Genomic DNA, 25,912 nt, shown 5'->3' with positions numbered 1-25,912 from the left:
AGGTTTGGATGACTTGGTCCTGCTCTTCTAGAAGAGCATGGACCCGTCTCTGTGCAGGTCCCTGTTCTGGAGGTTGTCCTGGGCCATGGGGGGTGGGCGGAGAATTCCTGCAGGGTTTCTGCTCAAAGTTCTACTACCTTGGGGAAAGGACACTTCTGCCCTTTTCCCAACAGGACAAAACCTTTTCTTCAGCCCTTATCTCAGAAATAATTCTTATTTGAATTGTAATTTGCTTTTTCCTCACAAAAACTCATGTGAGGCCAAGAATACACAGGCCACAGTGTGGCTGCTATTCTGGGCTCAAATAATAACAACATAAACACTATTAAATTTATATCTACTGCTTTGTATTCATGAGTTACTACAGCTGGAAAACTGTGTGGAGAGAGCCCTGAACTCAGTGATCAGGAGCTCGTTCTGCCTGAGGCACTGCCATCTGTGTCCACAGGCTGGTTTTGGGAGTCAGAAGACTCAGAAGACCTGACACTGAATCACTAGCTCTTTACAAGTTGGAATAATTTATTCAGCCTTGCTGAGCCTCATCCACCAATGGATTAAAATAATATTTAGATCTTATAAATACCGTTGAGGGTTCATTCAATCATCATTCAGGCAAAAGGTATATGAGCACCTATTATGTGTGAAGCATTCACTGTTCTAGGTGCTGGGACACAGCTACTCAGAGAAGGTCGCACTGCCTCCATGGGTCTTACGTTCTACGGGGGAGGCAGACAAGTGCTATGAAAGAAAACCCAACAGGACGACGTGAGGAAGTGACACTGCGAGATGAGGGGTGGGATGGCGGCGCTGGCTGCAGTGGTCCCGGAAGGCTCCCGGAGGAGGTGGCCTCCGAGGTGGGAGGAGGTGGGGCCTCGTGCAAGGCACTGGGAGGGAACATTCGAAGCACAGTTCTTAGAGGTCCAGAGCTAGGAAAGGGGTTGGTCTGTTTGAAAAACGGAAAGGAGGCCCTGAGAGCAGCAGCAGGAGTACATGCAGCAGGACGGGACAGGAGGCAGGCAGGGCCTTGCAGGCCTGTTTTAGACATGGATTTGACCTCAAGTACAAGGGATGCCACTGAAGGATGTTACGTGGCATCCAGTAAGGTCACAGGGATGGAAAAATCTACCATCAGGCATCGTGTGGCTGAATGAATGAGTACTCACTTATACCAAACACGTGGCTCATCAGAGCACACTTTCTGGTTCCCACCCGCCCAAGCTTGCGCCGCACCTACAACCCCAGGTGGAAAAGGCCTTTGTGAACATGCTTACACAGCATAGTCAGAAAAATCGCCTGTCAATGACTGAATAAATGTTCTCCTTAATGGGAAAGCAGGATGTAGCCATTTGATGAACCAAGGTCCCAGGGAAGATGGTGTCAGCGTGGAACCCCCAACCCCCATATGGCAGTCAGGCTCACTGTCTCGGTTTGAGCGTCCCAGCTGTTTTCTGACAGAGAAGCTACTTTATTTTTGAGTGTTTCAAAAGCGTTAAGACATTGGGGAAGGGGATAGGAGGGTGGACAGTGAAGTTGCCGCTGCCGAGGGCGCCCCACGCCCTGCCAACAGAGAGGCAGCCAGGGGCGGCCACTCTAATCCGAGGTTCATTTCCCATTCTGAGTTTGGAGGAACTGGGGTCTGCTTTTCCTCAATGCCTGACTGTGCTGTGGGGCAGGCAGAGGAGCATGTATCAAACACACTTGTGAAAACTAAAGAGGGGATTAGAAAGAGTTGGGCTGCTTCTCCTGGGAGACCTGTTGGGTCCTCAGTTTCAAGCTGTTTCGTATGATCACTTGATGCATGACTTAGGTGCTCTTCTGCGTCACAAAGAAATCAGGGGAGAGGCAGGGGAGAGGCCGAGAGTCAGGCATACAAGTTATGTTCAAAAATTTAAGTAGCTTTAATCTGAAGACAGTCACCAAAGCAGATGCAAAGACGTCAGGCGCTCAACCTGGGAACTGGGGACATGGACGTGGGCCTGGGAAGGGCGGTAGATGTGGCTGGAGGGGTCAGGGTCATGGGCAGAGCTTTCCAAGACTCAGAAGGTGCACCGTTCTACCCTAGTTTGTCAGAGTCCCTCCTTACATTCCTGTTTGTCCACCTCTGCGCACTCTCCTAGGACCATCTCCGGAGCTGAGGGAAACTGGTAAGACAGCAAGAGGCAGAGCCACGGCTTGAGTGCAGATCTCTGTCTGGTTTCGCAGCCCACGATCTTAACCACCGCACCCAACACCGCTCACCTGGAACATCCCCAATTCACTGGTCAGGCGGGGCCCATGGTGCATGTTCTGAAAGGGCTCTAATATGTTTAGGTATCAGGGCTCTGTTTAGTTTATGTAAATACATGAAAGGAAAATTAAAATTCCTCAGACGTATGTAGAGAATAATGGCATGAAAGAAGGGAATGAGGCAAGCAAATGACCCCTGTGCATTACTTCAGGAAAGAGGGAGAATTTCTGTGTAAAGTCCGCCTGATTTCCTGGTGAGACTCAAGAAGACAGAGCTTGAGTGGATTGCGATGAGAAACCGCCAACCGGAGAACCAGAATGATCTTGGAAACTAAAAACGTGATTAGTGAAGTCAAAACTCAACAGCACCATATAAACAGAACAGACACTTAGGAAAGGCCAAGTGGTGCCTTAGAAGATCAGTGCCTTCCAAACAGAAAGACGGAATCACAGATAGGCAGGGAGTGCACAGGTTACCCGTGAAGTGGGAACTCCACAATGAGACGGTGCCGTGGGGTCAGGAGAAGCATCACTGAGACGGATCACAGAGGCAGGAGATTTTCCCGAGCCAAAGAAAAACTCGAATCCGCAGACCGAAGGACTCACATTCAGATTTCTGAATTCCAAGGGTAAAGGCAAAATAACACAAAAGGCAAACCTCTTCCAGAGGGAAAAAACAGCTCACCTACAAAAGAATGAGTCAGGCTGGCTGCACACTTACCTGAAAAATCAAATGTGGACTGTTTTCAAATCCTAAGGGAGCTCTGACCCTAGAATTTCTAAATACCCAGTTGGACTTTTGCTCATGAGTGAGGGGAAAAGAAAGGCATTTTCAAAAGAGAAAGGTGTAGAAATTATACTACTTATGTATTATTCCTAAAAAAAAAAGTTTGAGGGAGCATTCCAAACATACAGAAACTAGTAACTCAAAAAAAAATGAGAGGATATGTATTGGACGAAACTATCTGCAGTGAGCAGAGAAACCAGTAAAAGTAGATAATTAATTCTAAATAACCGCGGAGCATGAAATTGTGTATTCATTAAGGAAAAAAGCTAATTTGGACTGAAATTTGAGATCATTTCTAGAATAAGATGGCCAAACACATTAATAAACAAAACCTGTTAGAAATAAAGAATTTGCCAAAACAGTAATCATAGTGGCAGAACAGTAAACTGCTTTGAACGTTTAAGTCGTACAGAGGAAAAAATGCTCTGTAGAGCTGATGAGCCACAAACTGGAAGCCAGTCTCTGCCGCTGTAAACCCAGCTTCGAGCCCGCTGGCAGAAGGTGCTCCCTTCCAAATGCCCAGGATTTAAAAAGACTGACCGTGCAAGACAAGGCCACAAAGATCAGAATGTTCCCATCACATCCTCTGTGTACGGAGCACAGGAATCGATTGCAAGGTAACAACAACAACAAAAACCCCTTAACTGCTTAGAAACTTAAAGAAATGGAAAAAGTCCCAGCAAATCCAAATTAAGAGAAAAATGAGAGAAAACACAAATATACAGCAGTGGGTAAGAGTAGGTTTACAGTTATAATACAAGTAAATGATATAACAATAAGTAACACAAGAATACGTTTCACATACTCACACCAGTAAAAACCCACTTTTGCCCATGACTGTACAATGTTAGGAAGTAAAAGAGATATAACCACAAGTGTGGAGCCTTAAAAGGCAGTCGTCTGCTCTGTACAACATTATGCCAATATATGTATATAAAAAGACAGATGGAATGAATACTTTTATAGGAAACTATAAATCAACAAAAACCATGTCAAAAACCTATTAATAAATCGAAAAGCTTACTAATGCTAGAGGCCCAGATGTTTCACAAAATAGTCTTATCAAATCTTCAAGAAGCAGAAAATGCCCACGTATTCTCTAATTTTCCCACGCGTAGTAAACGGTAGTCACTTTCCAACTCATTCTTTGAGAGATAAGTAACCCCACTGTTAAAACTGCCGAGGAGAATATAAAACTACGGGCATCGCGGTGCAGAACAAAACCAATGATGAGAGACGGTCCGGGGGCACAAAGTGGGAATTTTGTGTTATGACAGAGCTGACATCTCAGATCGAGCGACAAATTCATGCCTTACTCCATAAATGATCTCGGGAAAACTGGCTCTCCATTTAGGGGACAAAGAAATAAATCCCTGTCTCAAAGTATAAGTCAAAATAAATTCCCTTTGTGTTACAGACATAAAATAAGCAAAAATTTCCCCAAATCAGCAACTGAGCATCACTGTAAGACAACGCAGGGATGGAAGAAGGCTTCTTCCTTAGCATGACATCAAAGGCAAGAAGTTCGCTCATACAGGGAAATATCACTTATTTAGCTACTTTAATTCTTAAAATCTCTGCATGAATTCTGTTGAAGGGAAATCTGTAAGAATTTAAATTGCCATCTACGCTTTGATGTAGTAATTCCAACCTTAGAGAATTTTCTTTTGCATATACTCAACCACTTGAGCAAAGACTCATGTATACAGATATTCCTTTTGACACACTCTTTGTAGCAGAGAAAAGCTAGACACAGCCCAATCTCTAAAAATCATGTGCTGGTTAGAAAACTAGAGTAATTCATTCAATGGAATAGAGTAAGTAGCTGTTAAAGAGAAATAGGTCTAGCGATGGAAAGATGCCCATAAAAAGTAAGGAAATAACTTGTAATTCACTGAGCATGACATGATCCCATCTGTACTTTTCAACGACACAACTGTAGGTACACTGAGAAAACATTTAAATATACGTGTAAATGTATGTCGAAAACACCGACATTTTACTTCGTGCAATCTTTTGTTTCAAAGTGTATTTATTTTAAATTACTATGGCACAGGACACCACAAACGAAGCGGTGAAATGATAACTGGCTGGACATTTACAACACGACACGTGGTTAACGGCCTTAGTGTGTGATCAGCTGTTACACATCATTAGAAAAAGACGGGAAATAAAGATGATGACCCCTGTTTTAGATGATTGCTTTTAGAAATGGTCTGTTTTATTGTACCTTTTCCCCACCATTTGTGTTGTTAGGGTGGAGAGGGTGCCTGGCTTTATGTCACCTACGAGGCAGTATATGCAGTCTTTTTTTTTTTTTTTTTAAGATTTTATATTTTTAGACAGAGAGGAAGTAAGGGAGAAAGAGAGGGAGAGAAACATCAGTGTGTGGTTGCCTCTTGAGCACCCCCTACTGGGGACCTGGCCCACAACTCAGGCATGTGCTCTGACTGGGAATCAAACCGGCAACCCTATGGCTGCAGGCTGATGCTCAATCCACTGAACCACACTAGCCAGGGCAGTATACACAGTCTTTATGCTAAGAAATGAGGTGGGTTTCAACAACATGGAATTGTACTATGCTCGGTCATTCTCAAATCTCACAGCAAAGATACGGGAACATGCACCTCCCACAGCCATCAAGCTCCTGGGGCGGCCACAATCCCTCCTGACTCACCTCAAGCTCCTTCGAACACACACACACCCCACAGCTCAATACTGGGCCCTATCCTTAGTTTAGGGGAAAATGGGTATCACTCTAAATAAATGACATGAAGATTCAGAAACGACTCAGAAGACCTGCATAGAAACGAGACTGCAGAAATGCCCGAGTTCACGCGACTGAGGACATGGTGCCAATTCAGGCCGGCATTTTGGTGGTGGAGGAGCCGAGGGTCCGCCCTCTCTCTACAGATGCTCCTAGGAACCCTCTCTCTGCAAGGCCTGTGCCAGAGACCCCCAATTCAAAAGAAAGGGGTGGCCGGGGTCATGTTCACCACCCTGGTTCTTCCCATTTAAACAATATAAACATCAGGGGAAAGAAAGTTTTGCTTCAAAAATAAACGGTATGTATGGAGAATTTGGAATTAAAAAAGCTGTTGAGTACCTTGAACCCCAACTTGTCTTATGAATGGGAGCAACAAGTAGAAAACTCGTAAAATTCACATTTGTTATTAATTGTAATTCAGCAATAAATGGTTATTGAGAACTAAATACCAGGCATTATGCTAAGTATTTTGAAACAAACACTGTAGATTATTTTCTTTTAAAAACTGCCCATTATTCAAATATAATATCGTATAATAAAGTATATAATATTGCATCTACATTGTAGACATAGGTGGGAAAGAGACATCCTAATATTTTAATAAATGAACAACACTCATGAAGATTTTATTTGAGCTAACAAATCCTTTTGGACAATAAATAGGTTTATCATTAGTGAATTTGCTAGTGGTTTGTTTCCTTCCTAGATAAGACACATGGTACATTTAAGGGCACCTATTTAGAGGAGGTTAGCTAATATTAACCGCTCTAAGAGGAAGGAGTCCTAAGAAGCATTGGATTCTCCCTACAGTCACTATGAGCATGGCCTCCAAGTTTAAGCTCTAGCTCAGATTCGACCCAGCAGAGCCATGCTGCTGCCTGAAGGTGCCCAGAGCAGAGCAAGCCCCTGAATGCTGAGCTACTTACAGCGAAGGGGTGGTAGGGGGGAGCGGGGGGAGCTCCTCGGGGCCCTGCTGGTGGAGGCAGCACGGACAGTCCTGTTGAAAAGATGCCAAGTGCGCTGAGGTTCAACCCCGGGATCAGATTGGCTTGTTGCTGGGAACAGAAATGGAGACAGAGATGAGGGGAGGAGACCGGAGCCCCAGCTGGCCTGGGTCAACCTCCACCTCCGGTCTGGATGGCACCAGTGACTCCTGATGAGCTCCGCCCTGGCCCTGAGGACTCCTTCCCCACCCTGCTGCTGGGGAGGGCTCCCCAAACCTCAACTTGACCACACTGCTCCTTCGAAGTTCCTCTGCCATTTTTGAGAGTACCTACACATCTTAACAGCAAACAAGGCTCTTCCTGGCGACCCAGGCCACTCCCCAGCCTCTCTCCTGCTAACCCCTCCCCCCCAACCTGCCCTGTCCTGGTCCTCTCTCACCTTTGGGCAGTACACCTTTTGTCGGCCCTGTGAGGAATAAGCTTGTCTCTCCTCTCACTTCACCTGAGCTTATGTGTCTTCATACCTAGGAAGCCTTCTCTCACCCCAAAGGTTTTGGCTCAAGTGCCCTTTCTGTGCTCTCCTAACATTCCGGTGTTTCTCTAAAAGAGTGCCCGCCCCCTGCAGACCACAACTCCCCGTGAACAGAGAGACTGCCTGACTTGGTGCTCAGTGCTGTGCTCAGTGCTGGGATGGAGCAAGCGCTCAGTAAGTATTTGTGGAACTGGAAGGCTTTAAACATGCTGGACCACTAGTCTTTCCCTAACTCTGTCCGGGGAAAGAGCAGGCCCTTCATCAGGACAGCACACATGTAGCCTCCATCGTCCAGATTCAGGCCGGTTCACAACTCTGGCTTGTGCACCATTTAGCTGCCAGCTTCGTGATCATCTGGCTATGTGTTTCACATTTAAACATGAGGATCTCACATAGGCTAGAGGCTAGGTGGTCCCCCATTTTAAGTTTTTCTCATGAAAGTTGTGTAAAGGTTACTTTATTCCTGCACCTTCTAGGTTTTTCTTCCTTGTATTTGCCCTTTTCCTTTCCCACATGGCAAGATTTGGTTTCACATTCCAGGATCTTTCGGTCGAGGGAAGACTGCCTTGCCAGGGCGAGTGCCCGCACTAACAGCTGTCCTGCTGGCTCTCTCCCGCTGTGCTCGTTCAATGTGGATGGCAGACTTCTTTCTGTGAACTGGACTACTCTGCCAATTTACTGCCCTTTGTAAAGTCCTTGTACAGCCTGAACCTCGTCATCCTTTTGGATGAGCCTGGGCTGAACATCGTACTTCTGCCCCAGCTCTCTGGAAAGAGAAGACATGATCTTCCTGTGAATGCGGGAAGATGCTCCGAAATGCTTTCTGAGGTTCTTGCTCTGGGCAGAAGTCAGAAGGGACTAAACTTCATCTTGGCCACTGGCGCTTTAGCAATGGCCGCACAAGCGATGGCACTGGGGTCTGACGACACAGTCCTTCAAAGGCAGAGAGGTGTGGTCACCCACTCTGGCCTGTGTCCAATCTTGCCTGCCCTCTGTCTCCCCAAACCTCTTCTATTTTTTTTAATCCGTGGCTAGGGTCACCTAGTAACTTGCTTCTTTTAGAATGTTTGATATAGTAGAGCCTGGATCCTTAACCTTTACACAATTTGATATATTATATAAAATCTAGTAGTTTTTGTCATTCACCTATCAACGTGTGACTTTGGGACAGACGAATGAATCTCAGTGACAGGCTCAGAGGATGATGATGGGAGCAACCAGACCCTTTTGAAGAAAGAGATGTTTATTGTAAGACGTCAAATGCCAAAAGATGATGATGAGATCACTGGATGATACTTGCACAGACACACACGGATGGGGGACACAGGTCACGCTGGGGTCCTCTCCCCATCCTGTCTCTGGAGTGCCACGTGATGTGGGCTGCTAGGGCAGGGGACACAGCACTGACCTGAGGAAGGGAACAGGTACTGTGGGAAGGGCTGCAGGGAGGGGACGAGGTTTAGCCCACACAGCTCTTCGTCAGCACCTACTCCTCTGTGAAATGGCACCGGGTTTGGGATTTGCTGCAGGACCTCCGCAGGGAGCAGAGAAGTGGATGGCGGTTCAAGATGCAACAAAATAGGCCAGGAGCTGGTAATTGTCAAAGCTGTATTATGGAAGTGTGAGGGCTTATCACAGCATCGTTTTCTCTTCAGTATATGTTAGAGAGTCATTATCATAGAAAATAAAAAAACTTATTGAATGGAGCCTTGCCAACAGACAAGTACTTTTAAGACTTCTGATGCCAGTCTGGTGTCTCCCTATTATCATGTGGGAACTGGACAGCAGTAACAGGAAGAGGAAACCGCAACCAGTCTGTCAGGAGTATTAGGGCTGAGGTGGTGGCAAACACAAGGCCCATGGCCGAATCCAGCCCTCCGCCTTGTTTTATCCGGCCCGGCACCTTGTTTCTACCCAGCAGCAGGGCCGAGCTCTCGCTTAACTGTTAAGGAGTCATTACAGTTACACAGTCCTACAATTACATTCGGCCCTTTGAAGGCAACCACAAGGCTGATGTGGCCCCCGGTGAAAATGAGTCTGATACCCCTGATTTACTGGGTCACCTAAAAGAGCAGATGAGTAAGCAGGAGATAAAAACCAGATGTTAATTTTAAAGTTGGAAAGTGAAAAAAAAAAATCCCACTTTCCTAACATACTAGCTATTTTTATTTTTCTAGGTGGTCTCCCAGTCATTTTGATCCATATTCCTTCATATAACTATAACCCTAGTTACACTCTTTTATATATTCTTTTCTAACTGACATTATATCGTAGGCAATTCCTCATTTTAAAATCTTCAAAGTTATGACTTTGATGGTTTCACACTATTTTGTCTAGTGCATTTTACTAGTGGGTCTCCTGATTATTGTAATGCCCTTGCCCCGAGAAGGCAGGAAGAACTGCCCACCTATTTTAAGGTGTTTCTTCACTGTCCGAACGACAGTTGTTCTCAGTGAGGATCGTGTCCTCCCTGAAAACGCGTGTGAAAACCAGCGGAAGGAGGCATCAGGCACTTACATGAACAGCCAGCATGTCGTTTTCAAAGGCCTCGCGGAGCTTCTTCATGATCTCAGTCTCCGCGTGGGCACAGGCTGCGACCGGGCCCTTCACAGTGATGGTTCTCTCGGGGTTGTAAATGCTCAAGTCCTGCAGGCTGGCCACCGGGAGAGATAGAGAAACTTCCCATTTTCAAAAGGAAAAATAAACCCCGGAGGATCACAAACAAGTCGGTGGCGCAGGTGGGGAGAAGACTGGCTTTCCTTATCAGATTCTGTGGTACGGGATCCCTGCTATTTTACCTCAAGTCTTTGCAGTGACCTAGATCCTATCTGTAGCAAAATATGTTCACAGCTATTTATGTATTTGTTTTTATGGAGACGGTTATATCACTTATAATTACAGTCCCATTTTATAGAAAAGCAGATGAAAATGCCGAAAGTCTCCCTCACAGGGCACAATGAATCTGAATGAGTGGCTTACGATGAGATCGTTATCTTGGTCCCAGTCTCATGTTCGATTTTCTTCAAATTTCTGCCTTCTTTTCCAATAAGTCTTCCAACCAAGCCATTGTGGGCCAAGATTTTCAGAGGAATTTCTTCAGCTCTAAAAGAGACAATCAACAATTTAACATTTAAGGTGGGCACAGCAGTTGCTGCCCAAAAGCTATTACCCTGGTTTTCTTTTTCAGTTCTCACAAATAGAAGCTGTTTTGTTAAGGTACCAAGTGGTGATGGGCTTCAGAGGAGGACCTCCTTACTAACCCCAGTGCATGGCTTCTCATTAACACAAGCCAAGTCATTATAATTATACTCCCTCGCTGTGATTGGTTGGGAATAAGTCCATGAGGTAGATATGGCCATTGAGGTATAAGTAGAACTCTGCTGGGTGACTTTAGGAAGGATTTCTTTGCTCTTAAAAAGGAACAAAGGTTGATGACATTACTCAGATGGCCGACTAGGAAGCTTTGGGTCCTCCTACCCTCACAGAGACACCAAGTTAATAACAACAGACAAATCGAAATACTTCTGTGAGAACCCTAGGGAGCAGCTGAGATGCTATAGTGCCCAGGCTGTTATAAAACCAAGAAGGGATTCCAGAGAAGGGGGAAGGAAAATTGTGGTAGTTGGGGAGCCTGTTCATGCTCCTTCCGCTACATAGCATATCAAAGAGCAACTGAGAAGCAATTCTTCCTACCAGGGCTCTTCCATTGAAAACAAAAAGACTGGACATGAGCCCAGCACTCTGGCTTGTCTGGGGGCTGCCCAAGAGATTGGTTTCTCTTTCTCCTGAAGTGGAGTGCTGACGAGACTGGCTCTGAGTTTGGAAGGTGCTGAAAACAGAGGTAGAGTATGTTAGGGCTGCAGTTACACAGTCAGAAGTCAGGGGGAGAAAGAGATCAAAGAAGGTTTCAGAGATCTAGAACCTGCTGCCCAGCTGATTATAGAGAAGGTCTTCCCCTGAATGAAGCCAGTATGCAAAGACTGAAGGGTTGTTGTTTTTTTATATGTCTAAATCCAAGTGAAAAAATTACAAAGAATAAAAAGAAACAGGGAAACATGGACTATTCAAAGAATCAAAATAAAGCCCCAGAAACTGACCCTAAAGAAATGCAGACCTATGAACTACCTGACGAAGAGGGTAAAATAACTCAATGACCTAAAAGAGAATACAAACTAAATGAAATCAGAAAAATGATGTGAACAAAATGAGAACCAATGAGACAGAAACTATAGAAACCAACCGAACAAATAATAAAGCTAAAGATTACAATAACTGAACTAAAATGTTCATTTAAAAGGTTCAACAGCAGATATTAACAGGCAAAATAAAATATCCACAAATTTGGAAGACTTGTCATTTGAAATCATCAAGTCAGAGGAGAAAAAAGGTGCAGAAAAGCAAAGAGGGGCTAAGAGACTTAGGAGATACTATAAAGTGGATCAGTATACATATCACAGGAATCCACAAGGAGAAGAGAATGGAGTGAAGAGCTTATCTGAAAAAATAATGACAGAAAACTTTCCAAATCTAAGGAAAGAAAGAGACATACAGATTTAAGAAGCTCAAAAACTTCCAACTAGCATAAATCCAAAGAGAACCACACTGAGGTACATTATACCCCCAGCGCGTGAAGTCAAAAACAAAGGACCATCCTTTAAAAAAAACTTTTTAAAAAATTTATTTTTAGAGGGGAAGGGAGGGAGAGGGAGAGAAACATCAATGTGTGAAAGAAACATCAATCAGATGCCTCTCACACGCCCCCAGCTGGGGACCGGCCCACAACCCAGGTGTGTGCCCCAACTGGGAATTAAACTGGTGACCTTCTGGTTTCCAGGCTGGTGCCCAATCCACCGAGCCACACCAGCCGGGGCACAAAAACAATCTTGATAGCAGCAAGATAAAAGTGATTAGTAACATACCCAGGAGTTTCCATATTATCGGTGGATTTCTCAGCAGAAACTTTGCAGGCCAGAAGAGAGTGGGATGATATATTCAAACTGCTAAAAGAAAAAACTGTCAACCAGGAATAGTGTATCTGGCAAATTGTCCTTCGAAAATGAAGGAGAAATTAAGATTTTCTCAGATAAACAAAAGCTGAGGGAGTTTATTACTATTTGAACAGCTCCACAAGAAATGGTACAGGGCATCCTTTAAATTAAAATGAAAGGACAGTACACAGCAACGCAAAGTCATATGAAAATATAAGATTCTCTAATAAAAATACACAAATACAGTAACCTGCACTATAGTAACTTTGATGCATAAAATTTAAATGGCAAAAACCAAAAATGTAAATATGTGAATGGGTATACACTATCAAAAATTAAATCGTGACATCAATAATGAAGTACAGGTAGAAGAAGGTATAAGGGGAATGGATAAATGGTGATGGAAGGAGACCTGACCTGGGGTAGTGAATTCATAATATAATATACAAATGATGTATTATTGAATTATACACCTACATAATTTTATTAACCATTGCCACCCTAATATTCAATTTAAAAAAGTAGAGAGTGGCACTGTAAAGGAGTAGAGTTCCTAATATAAATGAAGTTAAGTTGTTACCAGTTTAAAATAGAATGTTATAATTTTAAGATGTCTTATATAACTGCAGTGATATATACACATACATACACACATACGCACCCTTACAGAATACACACAAAAGGAAATAAAAAGGAATCAAAGCATATCACTAAAAAAGAAGAGAAAACACCCAGAAACGAACACACGAAGGGCGGCCGTAAGGAAGGAAAGGAGGGACAATAAAACTGCAAGACACAGAAACACGAGTGAACAAAGTGGCAATTCTCAGTCTCCCCCATTAGTGTTCACTTTAATGCTAAGGGATTAAACTCCCCAATCAAAACACAGCTGAATGATTAAAAAGCTAAATGAAATAAAATCTCAGATCAATAATTTTATAGCTCAAGAGATTAGAAAAAGAATAAACAAAACCCAAACTAACATGAAGAAAGCAATAATAGAGATCAGAACAGAAATGAGCAAAACAGAAAATAGAGAAACGAAAGAAAAAGTCAATAAAACCAAGAGTTTGGTTTTCTGAAAAGGTAAACAAAATCAACAATTCAGCTAGGTGAACTAAGGAAAAAGAGAGAGAAAACACTCATAGAAAGTGAAAAATAAGAGAGGCCATCCCAGCTGATGCCACGGAAACAAGCAGTGATTGATGATAAGAGAAGACTCTGAACGGTTAACGCGCCAACAAATTGTACCGCCCAGAAGAAATAAATACATTCCTGGAAACACAGAAACTACCAAGATCAAAATATGAACAGAAAAATCTGAACAAATGATGAGTAAGGAAATTGAGTAAATAATCAAAAACCTTCCAACGCGGAAATGCCCGGGTCAGATGACTAAAATCAATCCTTCTCCACCTCTTCCGAAAGACTGAAAAGAAATAAACACTTCCAAGCTCCTTCTATGAGGCCAGCTTTACTCTAATACTAAAGCCAAACAAGACATCTCAACAAAAACAAAACAAACAAAAAATGACTGACCAATATTCCTAATGAGAATGCTGATGCAAAAATACTTGAAGAATGACCATCGAATTGAACCTGAAAGCATGTAAGAAGGTTTACACACTATGACCAAGTGGGATGTACTCCTGGAAGGCCAGGGTAGCTCAATACATAAAAAACCAATCAATGTGATACACCACATTAACAAAATGAGAAACAAAACCCACATGATCACCTCAATTGATAGAAAAAAAGCATTTGACAAAGTTTAACACCTTTTCATGTTAAAATCACTCAACAATCTAGGAAGAGAATAAAACTACCTCAACATAATAAATATCCTTGTGAAAACTCCACAACGAACTTCGTACTCAATGGTGAAAGACTGACAGCTTTTCTTCTAAGATCAGGAACAAACCGAGGGCTCCTGCTCTCACCACTTCTATTCAACATAGTAGTGGATGTCCCAGCCAGAGTAATAAGTTAAGGAAAAGAAATAAAAGTGTCTAAATCAGAAAGGAAGAAGTAAAATTATCTCTATTCATAGATGACATGATCTTCTATGTTAAAAATCCTAAAGATCCCACAAAAAGTTGTTAGAATACACTAATTCAACAATGTCGTGGGATACTGTGTTTCTATTCACTAAAAATGAACAATCTGAAGGACAAATTAAACAAATAATTTCATTTACAATAGCATCATAAAGAAAAAAAATATTTAGGAATAAACCTAACCAAGTAAAAGACTTATAAACTGAAACTACAAAACACTGCTGGAAGAAATAAAAGACAAAACAATGGAAAGATATCCTACATTCATGGACTGGAAGACTTAATGCTGTTTCAATGTCCACCCTACCTAAAGTGATGTACAGATACAATGCAATCCCTATCAAAATCCCAGTGGCAACTTTTTGCAGAAGTAGAAAAATTCATTCTAAAATTTGTATGGAATTTCAAGGGAACTTCAATAGTCGAAACAATTTTGAATAAAGAACAATGTTGGAGAACTCGTTTCAAAACATATTACAAAGCTACAGTAATCAAAACAGTGAGGTGCTAGCATCAAGACAGACAAACCAATGGAATAGAGATCCTAGAAATAAACCCTCACATGTATGGTCACATGATCTTTGCCACGTGTGACAAGGCAACACAATGGGGAAAAGACAGTTTCTTCAACAAATAGTGTTGGGAAAACTGGATACACATAAGCAAAAAAAAAAAAATGAGGCTGGACTTATCTTACTCCATATATAAAAATTAACTCAAAACGTTTTAAAGACCTAAAAATAAAACTGAAAACTACAATATTCCTAGAGAAAACACATGGGGAAAGTTTCATGACACTGGACTTTGTAATGGTTTCTTTTTAAAAAAAAATTCTTCATTGACTTTGAGAGAGAGAAAGATCAAACCCACAACCTTGGAGTTTGGGACAATGCTTTAACCAACTAAGCTACCCAACCAAGGCCTCAATGGTTGATTCTTACATGTGTCCTGACCAGAGACAGAACCCGCACCTTGGCGAATCCGGATGGGGCTCTAACCAACTGAGATACTTGACCAGGACCTGCAGTAATTGCTTGGGTATGATACCAGGGTATGATCAATAAAAATAAAAAATAAACAAATAGGACTATATCAAACTTAAAAACTTTTCTGCATCAAAGAATAGAAACAAGCCCTAGCTGGTGTAGCTCAGTGGATTGAGCACAGGCCTGTGAAGCAAAAGGTCACCAGTTCAATTCCAAGTCAGGGCACATGCCTGGGTTACAGACCAGGTCCCCAGTAGGGGACACATGAGAGGCAACCACACACTGATGTTTCTCTCCCACTCTTTCTCCTTCCCTTCCTCTCTCTCTAAAAATAAATAAAATATTTTTAAAAAAGAATAGAAACAATAGTGAAAAGATAGTCTATGGAATGAAAGAAAATACTGGCAAGTCATATATCTGATAGGGGACTAATATCCAGAATATGTAAAGAACTTCTACAACTCAACAATAAAATAACCAAATAATCTGTTTGAAATATGTACAAAGGACTCGACAGATGTTTCTTCAAAAATGATCTGCAAATGCCAAAAAGTATAAAAAGGATGCTCAACATCACCATCACGTAAAAGAAATGCAGACTGCCCTGGCTGGTGTGGCTCAGTGGATCAAGTACCAGCCTGTGAAGCAAAGGGTCACCAGTTCAATTCCCAGTCAGAGTACATGGCAGGGTTGCAGGCCAGGTCCCCAGTAGGGGACACATGAGAGGCAACCACACACTGATGTTTCTCTCCCTCTCTTTTTCTTTCCCTTCCCCTCTCTAAAATAAATAAATAAAATCTTAAACCACAATGAGGTATTGTGAATACAAAATACTACCTCATTCCCATTAGTATGGCTACTATCAAAATAACAGAAAATAAGTTTTTTTTGTTGGTGAGAATGTGGAGAAATCAAAACCCTTGTGCACTGTTGGTAGGACTGTAAGATGGTACAACTGCTATGGAAAATTGTATGGAGGCTTCACGAAAAAATTAAAATCGACCCAGCATATGACCCAGCAATTCCCTTCTGGGTATTTATCCAAAAGAACTGGGAGCAAGGTCTCAAAGAGATCTTCACACCCACGGTAGTAACAGCACTTCACGACGGCTGAGAGGAGAAAGCGACCCAAATTACCAATGGATGAATGAACAAACAAAACGTGGCATATGCCTACCATGAAACATTATGCAGCCTTTTAAAAAGGAAGGAAATCCTGTCACATGCTACAACATGGATGAATCCTGAGGATATCATGTAGAGTGAAAACAGCCAGTCACAAAAAGACAAATATTAAATATTGTTCGATTCCACTTATCTGAGTTCTCTACAGCAGTCAAATTCATAGGAACAGAAAGCAGAATGGTGGCTACCAGGGAGGGAATGGAGGGAGTGGAAAACGGGAGTTGTTGTTTAATGGCCACAGAGTTTCAGTTTTGCAAGATGAGAACATTCTGGAGACCTGATTCACAACAATGTGAACATACTCAACTCTACTGAACTATACACTTAAAAATGGTTAAGATGGTAACTTGCACGTTATGTGATTTTACCACCATAAAAAAAAAAGAAAGAATAGGAAAAAGCAGCTTTGTCTGTTAACTTCTGAATATTATTCTGTGGGGACACAAGGTCTGAAACCACTACAGCCATCCTGTCAGGGCCAGGAAAGGATCAGACACCCCGAAGAAGGTAGAACAAGGAGAAGTCACGGGCTTTGAGTCCACGATTCAACTGACCTTGGAGTTGCTCTACCTTATTAGGACTTCTTATTACGTGGCATGGAATGGTTTCTTACTGCTTAAGCCACTTATGTTTTGTTACTGAAATCAAAAGAATCTAAAAGATGCATTATATTGCCTTAAAATAAAGGGATGTAATTTTGGGAGGGCAGGTGGTTTGCTTTTTGGGGGGGGTCAGCTTTGTTGAATGGCTCATAGAACAGTGCCTGGCACATAGTAATATTTGATAAACAAATAAAAAGAAAGTTTAGGATCCCTCTTCCCCTACATCCTCCACCTGTTACCCACTACCCCCAGGGCTCCGAGTACATGTCACCTACACAGGAAGCCTTCCCTGAAACCCCCAAACTTCCTGCCACGCCCCCTAAAACCTTGATTAGGGCCCCCAGTAACGAGCAGTCATTCCCGCTGTCGGCACGCCTCGTGGCCGTTTCACTGCACACTGGTGGGCTGCTCAGTGGACGCCGCTCCCAGCGGACTGCGAGCTCCGTGAAAGCAGGAACTGAGTCTCAGGCACGACCGCAGCCCCGACCCCCACACAGCGCCGGGCACACAGGACACACGACACACGCATTTCCACGACATTCACACTCCATCTTGGCTTTACACGAAAACTTAAAAATCCAATTTAGAAACCAGTCTTTTTGATTATTTAGAATATTGAAAGTTGCGTGTACCCAGGTTGAAGGGCCAAAGAGCGTGTTATTTGTAAAGTCTGCAAAACTTGGATGAGGGAGGGGCTTCTTCAAGTTAAGCCATGGAATTTGGGTGAGTTTCAAAAGCCTGAAATAGAGTAAATAATTCCTAAGTGAAAGGTTAGAAACCTGAGAATAGCTTTGTAGTGTTTTTCTTTTTAGGACTACTTCCATGTTTGTGGTTTCGGAGCACTCTTATTTGACATTATTTCTGAATTAATTTCATATTCACTTTACCCTCAGTGCTTCTCTACAAAGCTGTCACCAATGCCCGTAAGTGGATTCTGCTGATCTGACATGGAGCCTTTTTTATTATATTATCTATTCCATTACCATTAATTCATTTGTAATATGAAGAAAATTGCTTTTGTAAGAACTATATTTACTCTTCAAATTGGTACAACACTCAGGAATCCTAAGAAGTATTTTGTAAAAGAAAAGAAAGTGAATGAATGACATGAAAGGGGGGAAAAAGAGGAAGAAGAATTAAGTAGCCACTTGGATACTAGTTCCTACTAGTAATGGAAATGTAACCCAGTTTTTAAAGGGTATAAGTGGTTTAAGGAGCAAGTGACAAAAGCCTTTCCCAGAATGGTAAATGATGGTTTTGATGATAATGTACCTTCTACACCTGCACTACCACCTAATGCATTAGCCATACAGGGGGCTGTTCAAATTTGAGTAAGTTAAAAAGAATAGTGCTGCACTAGCCACGTTTCAAGCACTCAATACCACCACGTGGCAAGTGGCTACTGTACTGAACGGTGCAGACACAGAGCATTTCCATCACTGCAGGACACTGGTATCCCTACCAGCATTACCAGTGAGTGAGGAAAGCATTAGGATCACCAGGCAAAATACATGGGAGAAACAGCCATATCATAAATACACAAGATCTGTTTCCCACTGCATTGTCTTTGGAAAAAAATTTCTTAAAAATAATCTTTCCCCCCTCCCTTTGCTTAGTAACAGAGTTAGAGCTTGTGAAAAATGTCTCGGCTCCGTGAATGAGCACCTGCTCTTATTCTCTGTGGGACGGTCTGGGCATTGCACACAAACTTACAGTTTGGTCTCGTCAGCCTCTTTCTGCATGATTTCAAGAATCATGCGGCATGCTTCAGAGGTCCCCTCTGGGGTGGCATGAATGGTGACAGGCTTCTCTGCGGCCCCCGAGTTTTCCTTCCTGTGGATGTCTACCCTGTGGGAAAGAATCAGGGGCCATAGCACAGCGTCATCTGGGATAGGATCCTAGTCAGTCCCGAGACAGCGCCACGCCAGCCAACGCACAGCGAGGACCCAGCCAGACAAGGGAGCATCGTCAGCCCGTTTGCACCCAGCGCCATTCTCCAGGAAGGCGGCAAGCAGTGCAGGGGGTCTTGCGCCAAACTCGAGTTCTTTGCAGTTCCATTTAGAAGGAAATATTTCGGACAGGCGTGCTGTGGGACAAAGGCACCCAGCCAACTTGGTAACGAAGTATTTTGTGTCGTCTTTCAAATGATCGTAGAAGTGGAGAATAAAGCAAGCAGGGTAATTCTGCACACTGGCACAGTGCCACTCTCTGAACTGATTGCAGTCTCTAAAAGCCATATGTTAATCCAAACCCAAACACCAAATTCAAGTGAGCTTTATAGATTTGCGTGTAGATAGAAAACAGAGGCATGCCCTCTCTCTGCCTGAGTTTTGGTTTCCTAACTACTGGCAACCTGCCTTCTCCCAGGCTCTCAAAGCTAATGGTTTAAAAGCTTGATGACTTGATCAGACTTCTTGGGGGTAGTTGTGGCTCTACTTGATTTGTTAACTTTCCAAATCACACAATTAATTGTATCCCCCTTCACTCTGACTGTGACAAAGCCCAGAAGCGCAGATCCAAGTCTTGGGCCAACTTCTAGAAAAAAATGGGCACACACTTGGAGAACTAACCTCACTTCTATTGAAACCTGTTGCACTTTTAAAGCCACTTGAAACAATTTTTGGAACAAAAAGACATACAAATAAAAATCACTTTCCTAGTGAAGCAGACTTAGAGGGGGAAAAAAGGGCTGACTTTAAAATACAAGGGTCACCAGAGAGTACTTCCCCCTCTCTCCCATCTCTATTCCATTCCTGTGATTATGGACTCTGCAGCTCAAGTACACTTCTGTTTTGGGGGAGTGACTCAGACGCATTAAGGAAAGTGGTGTTTTCTCTTTCACATTACAAGACACTCAATGCATGACCCGAATGAAATGCACTAGGCATGTAACCAACTAATACTTGACAGTTATTCGGCGCTTTGCAGTTTAAGTGCTTTCATCACGATTACTGCATTCAATCTACCCGGCTATCCTAGTTTTCACAATGATCTTAGCTTATGGAAGAAGCAATCGATGGTCAGAGAGGAAAAAATTCAAGATAATAAAGCCATTGAGTGGTCAAACTTGAACATGGGTGTTTGTGTTGAAGTCCTGTGCTTTCTTTGTTACATCACGTGTGGTCATATGAACATACAAAAATCAACAACTCCTCCAAAAGGCCTTTTCATCACTATAATTCCAACTACCAGTTCAGTCTCCCTAAACAGACAGAAAACTAAATATAAAGCAAATGTACTTTATTTCTTGCTACATATAGCAGTGATTCACCCACTTCCTTTATGTAGCTATTTGTGAGTCTACCTAGGTGGCCGTGAAGAATGACTACCACCCAGCACTCTGACTCAGCAGAGGAGGTAAGAGCTAAAATGAATGGATTCCAGGATCCTACAAAGCTCCATACTTCTTCTGTTTTGGAAATAGATACATTCATAAGAAGCATTAGTTTGCTTACAAGAATAATTCTTGGCGGCGAGGTCATTAGTACCTTCTTTATGAACCTTTAGTGTTTTGGGGTACAATCTTTAGGCAACTGGCAAGAAAGCTCATTAAAGCCCCCAGCTTTCTGTTAGTCTGTTAATAGTTCTGTGTAAAGAAGCCACCATCCCATACAGCACAGCCCCCCACTGCTGATGCAAGCAATAGCCACGGGAGGGTGGCTGGGACCCACCAGCTCTCAGGAGACCCCTCGGAAGGAAGCAAAGGAAGCCCCGGAGGCACGTACCGGGACTGGGTCTGCTTAGTGATGTTCTTTATGGTCAAGCCCTCCTTTCCGATGATGGCACCAACAAACTGGGTGGGGACCAGGATCCGAAGCGGGAAATCAATCTGTCTGGCCTGAGAAGAGCCCCCAGGGGCGTGGCCTTGCTCCCTGGAAGAGTGGTCCCCACGCTGGGCTCGCTGAGGGGGCGAAGGGGAGCTCACCTCTTCATCCGGGATGTAGGAAATCTTGAAGGAGTAGTTCTCAAACTGATGCCCGCTGAGCTTCTCGATGGCTCTGAAATGCAGAAGGCACAGCGAGCTTCATGAGGGAGGAATGTCAGAGGAGACCCTCCAGATCGCTGGACTGGCCCGTTTACTCTCCTGCACTGGCTGCTGGTGTGAACACCCCTAATCCCGGCTGCGGATGCAGCGCCGAGCACGACAGATGCTACCTCTGCCCTCTCAGTGGTCACTGCCCGCTAACAGTTCACCATGATCTACTGTGGGCCTGGTCAGACCTGACCCACAGTTACGCATTCTGCTTTTCTCTCCACCCAAGGCAATCTCCTGCTTACCAAAGACTCTTTAATATATTACAGTGCGAAATTATGACTCTTATTTTTATTGTAATATAGATGTTATTGAGATGCAAATCACTACAAATGAAAGTCCTAACAGCTATATCTCTTATAGTTCTTAAATATAAATTACTTATACAAATAAATTAATATCACATGTTCCTCTTCTAACCTTTGAAAAATTGTTAATATACTGAACACTAAGTCATTCAATATACTCCAATTTAATTTTTACTGGCTATTTAACATTCTATTGATTTACCATGTGTCTTCCAAATGACTTTCCATTGTTTTATATATATATATATATATATATATATATATATATATATATATATTTATATGTGTGTATATATGTATGTGTGTATACACACACACACACACACACACACACACACACACACATAAAACGGTCAGTCTTTTGCTACTACATTCAGTGTTGCCGCGGGCATCTTTGCGACCACACCTTCGCACACAGGGTAAATTCCCGATGGAGTTGCTGGATCAGAGAGTACGCAGGATTTTCTCACATTAAGTGTTACCCCGTGTCCTTCTGAAAAGATTTCAACACTTACTACCCTATAGCAGTTAAGAGAACACTGGTTTCCTTGAGTCCTCAAATATTAACTAAAAATATGTACTAATTTGATAGGGAATAAATGATATCCCACTACTGCATTTTAAAATTACACATGAAGTGGGATATTTTTTTCCCACATGTTCCGGGCAGCATGTGAAATGAATGTTAGTGTTAATGTTTAGGTCCGTGAATTTATTACAAAGTAGCACCTTTTGATTTCAATAAAAGCAACAAAGTAATAATGCACAGAGGCCCTACCCATGTAGCAGCTGGACAAGAACTGTGAAGGCAAGTCACTGGTCCAGTCTCTGTTTACGTATGTGAGCAAACGTCAGTAGTGAATGTATTATTGCCTTTTTCAATGCAAAATTAACTTTTTGAAAAGTATCAGCATGAAAACGGGTTAAATAGTGGCTTCATGTGTGTTGAAACCTTGAAAAAGAAATAAATCTATAATCCTGGGATATAAAACCAGGGGTGTGCCACGTTTATAAAGTATGACCACGTGTAACTATATTCTAGTGACGATGACCAGACAGGCACTTTAAGAACCTCCTCGAAAAAGGAACTAGCTTTTTGAAAAACCTCAGTCCCATCTCTGTTAAGAGCCAAGCTCAAAGTTAACCACCACCGAAGCACCGCAGTTGTGAACGGGGATGAGAAGGGAAGGGGGGCAGGAAGAAGAGCCCAAGCGGTGCTCCTTGACAACCACCCCCAGACACTGCTCCCCGCTGCTGCTGTCACCGAGGTGGGTTCCTCTTTTTATAGTACATAGAGGAAAAACTGAAGTTTCAGTATCCATTCAGTTAGTGTGGATAAAAAGCAGGCTGTGCCTCTTTACACTGGGGCACAGAGGAAATTCCAGGGTAAAGCAGCTCCCAGTGGCTGGCAAAGCAGTCTATCGAGGGGACACAGTGTCACACAGCTGGGGCTCTCCACTCCTGACTACATCCAGACACACCTCCCACTTGGGTTGTGAGGCCACGGCTCAACATTTTTTCAGGATAAAGTCTCTGCACAATCAACAGACAGACATCCTGGTGTAAATGCCCAGGAGTTCCAGGGACACGTCAAAGAGCCGCACCTTTTCAGAAAAGGTTTGTAAGTGTGGGACTCATCGGAATTCCAGGACAACCCTCCACAACATGTAAAAGGAAGCCCAAAGCCACTTACGTTTTTGCTTCTTCTCTTGTGGAGTATGTGACGTTGACAACGGCAGTTTCTGTGTCTGTGTTCACTAGGAAAGAGGGAAAAATTGCACTGTCACAGGAAGAAAAGCTGCAGCACTCTGGCTCAATGCAGACAGACTTAGTTTAGAGAAAAGAGGCACAAAAAATTCATTGCCCCCACTCTAGAGTTCTATTGATCTCTATCTTTATTTGCATGCATTCACAGTCATTTGTAATCAATTATATACATAACTCAAAGCTGTATTTTCACTTATTTTGTAAACACTTTTGCATGGGCACACATCTGTGTACACTATCTTTGTATTTTTTATTTTTAATGCATATGTAAAATTGCAATAACTAACTGCAACATGATTTTTGCCTAACGATCCCTCGAATGTTGACAAATGGGTCTTTCCCCGTATCTGCTATTCTAAAAAAGTATTGCTGGAAACCACCTTTGTTGGAAACATTGATTCGAGTTCTTTTGAATTATTTTTTTTAGGCCGAACACAGAAGAAAAAATAAATGGGTAAAAAAGCACAATACTTGTATATTTCCAAATTACTTTCCTAAAAGTTTGTATCAATTTATTGTATTGTATTGTATCACTATTATGGTACGAATTTTGTTATGATCTGTATTGAGTTTTAAATAAGTGGATATATATAGAAATAAAGTATTTTTTAAAAAATATTTACTTATTTATTTAGAGAGAGGGGAAGGGAAGGAGAAAGAGTGGGAGAGAAACATCAATATGTGGTTGCCTCTCACATGTCCCCTGCTGGGGACCTGGCCTGCAATCCAGGCATGTGCCCTGACTGGGAATCAAACTGGCGACCCTTTGCTTCACAGGCCCATGCTCAATCCACTGAGCTACACCAGCCAGGGTGCAATAACAAAGTATTTTAACTTTAATTCTTTGTTCATTGATAAGATTGAATTACTACTTTTGTTTCTCTTTGAACTCCTTGGCTGTGTGAGTTAAACCTAGTAAGTGTGTACAATGAATAAAGAAAACGGATAATCCCAACTCACTTGGAGAAAGGGGAGATCACAAATGCAAAGAATGGCTAATAAGAAATCACTCTTGTGAGTTGGCTTATCTTAGCTCAAAATGACTTGCTTCTTCTCCCAAAGTCAGAAGTTAAAAATAAGTTCAAAAGAGGCATGATAGAGTGTTCTCACTCCAATTCAGTTTTCCCCAAACAAGCTGACACAATTAAATCAAATCTTTCCTTTAAAGCATGTAAGCTATTGAGAGACCTAGCATTAACAGCATCAAGTTAAGGATAATTCAAGAAAACCACAATAAAGCTACTTCTCAAAGTAATAGTAAAACCCTACAGTATAGGGATTCTTAATCTTGGATCTACAAGAGAGCTTCAGGAATAACCTGACCCTCCCCAGCCCGCCTCACCCCACCCCACCCAAAGATTCAAATTTGTGGATATATGAATTTTTCTAGTTTATAATTTCTATAAAACTCTCCAAGAGGTTAAAGACCACTGTTATAGTGTATATCCATTAACTTCAAAGCAGCTGCCACGCCGCTGTGGGGCAGGAACATGTAATCCTTACAAAGAATTGCCTCTACATTCATATGTCACTGCCCAGGGTGGGCTCTAGCTTCCCCCCACCCACTCACCCAGAGCAGCGCTCACAGAGCAAAACAGGGGATGTGTAGCCCGCAGCCGTCGGCCCTCAGCACTGACACAGACTGCGACAGTGGTTTCCTCTTTGCTGCTTTCTAGTGCTACAGATAAGGCTGCAGACTCCCAAAAAGGGAGAAAGGGCTGGGTCTGAACTTCCTGCATAAAGCTACCTACTTAGGACTCTCAGACTCAGATTTTCTCACTCCTTGGTCATACTCTCTGTTCTTCTGAGATATTTGTCTTCAGGGACTCAGACAGTGCTTTGACTCTTGAAAGAACTGAGCTCCATTCAAATAACTTATTTCATGGACATAAAAGCTTTATAAAGTTTCTGAAAACTACCGAAAATGTGTTCTTGCTGAATCAGGAATCAACTATGAAACAGAACAAAACAGCATCTCAACACTCCCATCGGGCGGTGGTGAGGCAGGTGGATAGTGGGCATACACACTCTGGGAGCCCCCAGGGACCCGACACAGTTCTTCCTCACACGCCGTTGTCTTGAATTTATAACATGGTCTTAGCTAGGAACTTTCATGGGTTCATGTCTGTAAGGCCATCTTGCCTACTACATGCAATCCTGATCAGAATGTTTTCTTCTCCATACTGAGGGAAATACGTAACGAGAACTGAGAAACAGAATCTTTCTAAATCCTGTCTTCTCTGAGTTCTTTCCCTTCACCTTTGGGCACAGGCAGTCAGCAGCAAACTGAATAATGATATTTTTAATATTCATGACGTGAAGAACATCTCAATAATCACTATGTGAAAGCTATTGTGTTAATTATCCTGGCAGAAAAAACAGGCTGCATGTGTGAGAAAGGTTCTCTGTGATTTTTCCTAAGGGAACCTTAGCCCTTCAGGTTAAGCATGGCTCCACTGTCTACAAATACCTCACACAGATCACTCTGGGTGCCAACTGTTCAGTGATACAGGATGTGCGGGATTTATTCTTGCCCTTTTACACATGTGGAAACGGAGTCAGCGAGGTTAAGTGACTTTTCCAAGGGCTCACAGTAAGTGACTGAATTCACATTCTGCTTTTTAGGACAACACAAACATAATCTTTATACACGTTACCACTACCTGTCATATCGGAACTCAGCATCTACCTTTCTGGGACTCAAAGAGCTACATAATACATGAGCAACAG

General features: G+C 42.6%; 1 protein-coding gene across 7 annotated transcripts in view; it reads right to left on the bottom strand.

Moving 5' to 3' along the window:
* The window catches only part of IGF2BP2 (insulin like growth factor 2 mRNA binding protein 2), a 148,775-nt gene that overhangs the window by 11,331 nt on the left and 111,532 nt on the right, over positions 1-25,912 (bottom strand). For 2 of the 7 annotated variants that reach the window (XM_037131309.2, XM_053657991.1), the window contains exons 5-11: positions 23,109-23,172; positions 20,800-21,072; positions 18,788-18,922; positions 12,176-12,256; positions 10,236-10,358; positions 9,774-9,909; positions 6,707-6,835 (exon numbers count right to left, since the gene is read on the bottom strand). In XM_037131309.2, the coding sequence (XP_036987204.1) occupies positions 6,707-6,835; positions 9,774-9,909; positions 10,236-10,358; positions 12,176-12,256; positions 18,788-18,922; positions 20,800-21,072; positions 23,109-23,172 (941 nt within the window). The remainder of the gene's footprint in view (positions 1-6,706; positions 6,836-9,773; positions 9,910-10,235; positions 10,359-12,175; positions 12,257-18,787; positions 18,923-20,799; positions 21,073-23,108; positions 23,173-25,912) is intronic. The other 5 variants (XM_053657989.1, XM_037131310.2, XM_053657988.1 and 2 more) reach the window with 5 other exon arrangements.

This window comes from Artibeus jamaicensis, unplaced genomic scaffold (genome assembly GCF_021234435.1).
Source record: "Artibeus jamaicensis isolate MK-2021 breed Jamaican fruit bat unplaced genomic scaffold, CSHL_Jam_final scaffold_474, whole genome shotgun sequence".
Lineage (NCBI taxonomy): Eukaryota > Metazoa > Chordata > Mammalia > Chiroptera > Phyllostomidae > Artibeus > Artibeus jamaicensis.
The sequence above is the reverse complement of the archived record's forward strand: the minus strand, read 5'-3'. Positions and strand labels throughout refer to the sequence as shown.